General features: G+C 58.0%; 2 protein-coding genes across 2 annotated transcripts; one reads left to right on the top strand and one right to left on the bottom strand.

Annotated features, from left to right (window-relative positions):
* The first annotated feature begins 1,280 nt into the window (after nt 1-1,280).
* Nucleotides 1,281-2,059, top strand: LOC144827018 (histone H1.3-like). Its single transcript, XM_078685483.1, has one exon. The coding sequence runs from the start codon at nt 1,281-1,283 to the stop codon at nt 1,923-1,925; it is 645 nt and encodes a 214-aa protein (XP_078541609.1). The 3' UTR covers nt 1,926-2,059.
* Nucleotides 2,060-4,203: 2,144 nt separating this feature from the next.
* On the bottom strand, nt 4,204-4,584 carry LOC144827017 (histone H2B 1.2-like). The gene has a single exon (XM_078685482.1). The coding sequence runs from the start codon at nt 4,582-4,584 to the stop codon at nt 4,204-4,206; it is 381 nt and encodes a 126-aa protein (XP_078541608.1).
* Nucleotides 4,585-6,006: the final 1,422 nt, after the last annotated feature.

Here is a 6,006-nt window from a genome sequence, read left to right as displayed (position 1 = left end):
CCCACGCCAGCAATCGGGCTCACTAGAACGGTGATAGTCACAGGCCTCACTCTGTACTGTGGGATGTATGATGTAAGAATTAGATTGCGGTACATTACATTGCTTTTTTAGGCGCTTTCCACAACTTGCACGGGAGGGCGATCTAGACTTAGGAATAGTATGATTTACTATGCCAGGGAGGGAAGGTGTTGGAATAGTAAATCACACTATTCCTTAGTGTAGAGCGCCCTCCAGTGCAAGTCGTGGAAACGATTTGCGGGGTAAATGCAGAGATCTAAATGTACTGCGGTGTTTTGACCGCGTTGTTAAGGTCGGTTCCCTTCTAGGTACGTCACCTGAGTGGTAAACCTAACTCCAGCTGTAAAAAAAGCAGCTCAGCAGAGTGCCTCCATGCAGGTACTGGGGGGGGGGGTCACCATTTCAGGTGCATTCACACCCTCTGCTCTCACTCTGGGTGCCGTTAAACATGCAGGCCTGACTCGGCCGCCTGCCTTCACCGTGCCACTGTGTGCTTATGATGTGGAGTCTGCGCCCGTCTCCTCCAGCTCGGCGCTTGGCAGTGAATGCCCTCTGCCTCCATGTGCAGCTATCAGCGCGCAGCACCCCTGGTGATGCCTGAGCCCGGACCGTGCCCCGCTGCTTGTGAAAGTCCCCCGGCTGCCCCCGACTCGTGGGTGCCACAGCCGAGGGTGCGGGCGCGCGGCGAGGGCCCCCCTGGACCCCGGGCATTGTCTCCACTCCCCGCGCTCGTCCGGCGGAGCCCTGTGTTACTTCGGCCCGTTCCAGAACCCGTTCCCCGCGGCCCCCGGAGCCCCACTGCGCCGCCACAGGGCCCGCTCCCTGCAGGAGGCCCCTCCCGCCCGCGGGCCGCCGCTCCCGGCCTCGGAGCGCGAGGGTGGACCGGGGAAAAGGGGCCCGAGGCCCGGGATTCCAGGCACGGAGGCGTCAGCCATCGGGGGAGGGCAGAGATTCACGGCGGATTACGAGCCTCTGAGGACGGGGGCAGCTGAAACGGGGGCGGGAGCGGGAAGGGGCTGAAGCTGGGCTTCTTTTCATGTGTGCCTGGGAGCGTGTGTTTAACTGATTGTGTTTTAAAACTTAGTTATTCCGATGGAAGGAAACACAAAAGTCAGCTGGGAGCAGGGAGCCGAGTGCGCCTCGCACAGCCCTCTCTCCCCGGGACCAATCAGGGGCTGGCTCCTCCCTATATATGCACGGGGCTCGGCTCGGGCGGTACATTTCTGCTCTCTGACAGTGCCTGCGCCCAGACTTGCATTACAATGGCAGAAACCGCTCCAGCCGTCGCGGCGCCTCCCGCTGAGGTCGCCCCCAAGAAGAAGCAGCAGAAGAAAGCTGCGGGGGCCTCCAAGGCCAAGAAGCCTTCCGGTCCCAGCGTGTCCGACATGATTATGAAGGTGGTGACTGCCTCGGCCGAGAGGAAGGGAGTCTCCCTGTCGGCCCTGAAGAAGGGGCTGCTCGCCGCCGGCTACGATGCGGACAAGAACAAGGGCCGTGTAAAGGTCTCCCTGAAGAGCCTGGTCAGCAAAGGCGCCCTAGCCCAGCTGAAGGGCACCGGGGCCTCCGGCTCCTTCAAGGTGAACAAGAAGCAGCTGGTGGGCAAGAAGGCGGCAAAGAAGACAGCCACCAAGAAGCCAGCGGCCAAGAAAGCTGCCCCTGCCGCCAAGAAGCCCAAAAAGGCTCCCGCGGGGGTCAAGAAGAGCCCGAAGAAGGTCAAGAAGCCAGCGGCAGCCAAGAGCCCCAAGAAGCCCAAGGCTGCCCCCGCCAAGAAGGCTGCCAAGAGCCCAGCGAAAGCCAAGGCGGCGAAGCCCAAAGTAGCCAAGAAAAGCCCTGCCAAGGTAGTCAAACCCAAGGCAGCCAAGCCCAAAGCAGCCAAGCCCAAAAAGGCAGCACCCAAGAAGAAGTAAGGGCTTGCACCGAGACACTGCAAACACAAAGGCTCTTTTAAGGGCCACCACCCTGTCTAGAAGAGAGCGTGTTCATCCCCACCTTTGCACCCACCCAATGCCCCACTTTTCCAAAAATAAACCGCACAATACATCCCAGCGCACCGTTTCACAGGCGAGTGCTGCGTGTGATCTTGGCCATATAAAACGGCTCTTTCGGTGCTGAGTGGATTGAAATCGTTATCACATAGAAAACAAGGGGGTCCGGGAGTTATAAGACCTCCGTTCATAGTACATGTGCAATAACGTGTTTGTGTCTCGGTGCTTTCACTGTACCCGGGCAGACTCGACATAGTGTCTGCATAAAGCAGACGATTGTGAACTTTAAATGGAGCGCAGGGCACTGCGTGCTCCAGGGTGACATGGGGCGGGTAAAAGGGGGTCTGGGAGTTATGAGACCTCAGTTTATTATAAACGTGTGCTAACGTGTGTGTGTGTGTGTTGGTGCTTTCACTGTACCCGGGCAAACTCGACATAGTGTCTGCATAAAGCAGACGATTGTGAACTTTCCATCGAGCGCAGGTAACGGGGAGTGTTCCAGGGCGGCGTGCTCATGACATCTCGGGCTCCTCTCCCGGTTGACCGGGGTCGGGTGGACCACCAGTGGACGGACGGACACGGAGACAAAGGCTGGCCGGGGCGCGGGCTCCGGCTACATCATCCAACCGGAGGGTTCTCTTTTATCCACAGCTCATTGGACAGCTAGGCTGCAGCCTCCGGTCCAGTAACCAATCGTTGCACACCGCGGGCTATTTTCGAACGTGGGGCGGTCTCCTCAGCCAATCAGAGCAGCCCTCCGTCTGTGAGCGCATAAATAGGGCTCTTTCCCCGTTCGACGCCATTCTTCTCTGCCTTCGCCGAGAGAGACCGCTCCCGCCATGGCCCGCACCAAGCAGACAGCCCGCAAGTCCACCGGCGGCAAAGCGCCCCGCAAGCAGCTGGCCACCAAGGCTGCCCGCAAGAGCGCGCCTGCCACCGGCGGCGTCAAGAAGCCTCACCGCTACCGGCCCGGCACCGTGGCCCTCCGCGAGATCCGCCGCTACCAGAAGTCCACCGAGCTCCTCATCCGCAAGCTGCCCTTCCAGCGCCTGGTGAGGGAGATCGCCCAGGACTTCAAGACCGACCTGCGCTTCCAGAGCTCCGCCGTCATGGCCCTGCAGGAGGCCAGCGAGGCCTACCTGGTCGGGCTCTTCGAGGACACCAACCTGTGCGCCATCCACGCCAAGAGGGTGACCATCATGCCCAAGGACATCCAGCTGGCACGTCGCATCCGAGGCGAGAGGGCCTAAGGCGACAGACCGACCCGGACAACCACCACAACGGCTCTTTTAAGGGCCACCACCCTGTCACCTACGAGCTTATCCTATCTGTCATGGCACGTGTTTTAACACGTCAGGGAGGGTGGGCTGTGAGTACCACGAGCACTGGGCAACTTATACCGCCGGCTCTTGAGAAACCAGAGCACTCTGTGTTCACAGTGCACCAACACCTCTCCAATGTGTCCTTCATTTTAAAGCGTTGTTTGGGTAGAGGGTTGTGGTCGGGATCCGCGGGTCACAAGCCAGCACTATGGGGCATCTGTGCCCCCGGTACGTCGGGTTCTGAGAGTACCTCGAGTACTGGGCAACTTATACCGGCTCTGGGGGGGGGAACCAGAGCACTCTGTGTTCACAGTGCACAAACACCTCTTAAACGTGTCCTTCATTTAATAGAGCGCTTCTTTGGGGGTAGAGGATTGTGTAGGGATCCGCTGGTCACAAGCCAGCGCTATGGCGCATCTGTGCTCCCGGTACATCGGGTTCATGTGTCCGATTTCAGGAACGTTTGCCCCGGGGCGGATTATAGCCGTTCCCCAGGGTCTTAGAAGTACTAACACAACGTTAAACCCGCTCACACAAACACTGTTCGCCCCATACATGGAAAAGAATAAGCCCAAGGGCAGATGCACGAATTCCCAGTGGGTTTATGTAACCGCATCGTTACAGTGCTTATGTGACACTTGGTCCCAATGAGGGCTCATTCATAGGGATATGTTAATTTAAAGAGGCAAAACGGGTTGACTGCTCTGTCGGCCCTCGGTTTGCAGCAAGCCCCGTGAGAGCGGGCCTTTCTGCACTCAACATTACCCTTCTAAAACACATATTTCTCAAGTGATAACAGAAGCACATTAGCTCTTAGAGGAGGAAGTGATTGGCCCTTAAAAGAGCCGTTGTGTTCGTTGGTGATGCGCCTCGAAGCCTTACTTGGCGCTGGTGTACTTGGTGACGGCCTTGGTGCCCTCCGACACGGCGTGCTTGGCCAGCTCTCCGGGCAGCAGAAGGCGGACTGCAGTCTGGATCTCCCGGGAGGTGATGGTGCGCCGCGAGTTGTAGAGAGCCAGTTTGGAAGACTCGCTAGCGATGCGCTCGAAGATGTCGTTCACGAAGGAGTTCATGATGCCCATGGCCTTGGAGGAAATGCCGGTATCTGGGTGCACCTGCTTCATCACTTTGTAAATGTAGATGGCATAGCTTTCCTTCCTGCTCTTCCTGCGCTTCTTCCCGTCCTTCTTGGGCGGCTTGGAGAGCGCTTTCTTGGAGCCCTTCTTGGGAGCCGGCGCGGACTTGGCTGGTTCAGGCATGGTCGAAGATATTTCACTGCTTGCTGTGAAGCCGAGAGAAATAAAGCCTACGCGCTCTGCACTTGTATTTATGGGCTTGGCGTGCAAAGCAGTCTTCTTCCCGGTTCTCCCTTCTCATTGGCAGGCTCCCCACTTCCTATGTTAAGTCCTCCTCCAATGAGAAGTACTATCAGCGCCTAGCTGTCAACCAATCAGACGCTCCCGAAGTCTTTATATCACCGAGTCCAGCAGAAAGAGAAGTATTATTCTCTCTGTTGTGTGACTGAGACCCCGAGACCGATCGCCATGTCTGGACGAGGAAAGCAAGGAGGAAAGGCCCGCGCCAAGGCCAAGACACGCTCTTCCAGAGCCGGGCTCCAGTTCCCCGTGGGCCGTGTGCACAGGCTGCTCCGGAAGGGAAGCTACGCCGAGAGGGTGGGCGCCGGTGCCCCCGTCTATCTGGCTGCAGTGCTGGAGTACCTGACCGCTGAGATCCTGGAGCTGGCTGGCAACGCGGCCCGGGACAACAAGAAGACCCGCATCATCCCCAGACACCTCCAGCTGGCCATCCGCAACGACGAGGAGCTGAACAAGCTGCTGGGCCGAGTCACCATCGCCCAGGGAGGAGTCTTGCCCAACATCCAGGCCGTGCTGCTGCCCAAGAAAACCGAGAGCCACAAGGCGCAGGGCAAAGCAAGCAAGTAAAGGCCCGCAGACCCCCGTGGAAACACACCCTAAACACAAAGGCTCTTTTCAGGGCCAACCACAGACTCCATCAAAGAGCTTATCCGTGCCATGGTGTTACTCTAGCGGCTTCATAGATGCGGCAGCGCCCGCAACCGTAGCTTTGTAGCGGAGGGCATGCCCAAGCTCTGGCCGTACACTTTAATGTAGTCCCGTCCCAAAGCCTAGCATGAGGCCGACCATATTATGTTTTTTTTTTTTTTTTTTTGTATATACATATATAATTTTAATTTTCAGGGACACATTTTGCAGACTCTTCCCCAGCTGAGCGGGCACCGAGCGAGAGGGTTAGCCGGGCCGCGGTGACAAGTGGGGGCCTGGAAGGTGGAGTGTGTGTGTGTGTGTGTGTTTGACTGATCAGTGCACCGGCGGCAGCTGCTGAGCCCGATCGGGAGCCGCTGACAAAGAGGCGGGCTGGGAGCGCGCTCCTTTTTCAAACAATATTCTACATATATATTTTTTCATTCTTGGGGGACACATTTTGCAGGCTTGCCCCAGCCGGGCGCGAGATGTGGGCAGTGTTACGTGGTTGCAGGCGGCCAAACGCCCCGGGGTGGTGCCGGTGAGGCCGCTAACGTGTGCTGGCTCCATTAAAACATGTCCGAGCCTTCTGCTGATATTGGAGAGGGGGCACCGGAAGGCATGGGATAGGTGGGCCGCGGTCACAAGTGGGGGCCGGGAAGGAAGGTGCTTGCGTGT

This window comes from Lissotriton helveticus, chromosome 4_1 (assembly GCF_964261635.1).
Source record: "Lissotriton helveticus chromosome 4_1, aLisHel1.1, whole genome shotgun sequence".
NCBI lineage: Eukaryota > Metazoa > Chordata > Amphibia > Caudata > Salamandridae > Lissotriton > Lissotriton helveticus.
Note: the sequence above shows the minus strand (reverse complement) of the source record. Positions and strands in the feature narration are given on the sequence as shown.

Bases quoted from the DNA above. Each gene is read 5' to 3' on its own strand.
- LOC144827018 (XM_078685483.1), top strand. From the start codon at position 1,281: ATGGCAGAAACCGCTCCAGCCGTCGCGGCGCCTCCCGCTGAGGTCGCC.
- LOC144827017 (XM_078685482.1), bottom strand. From the start codon at position 4,584: ATGCCTGAACCAGCCAAGTCCGCGCCGGCTCCCAAGAAGGGCTCCAAG.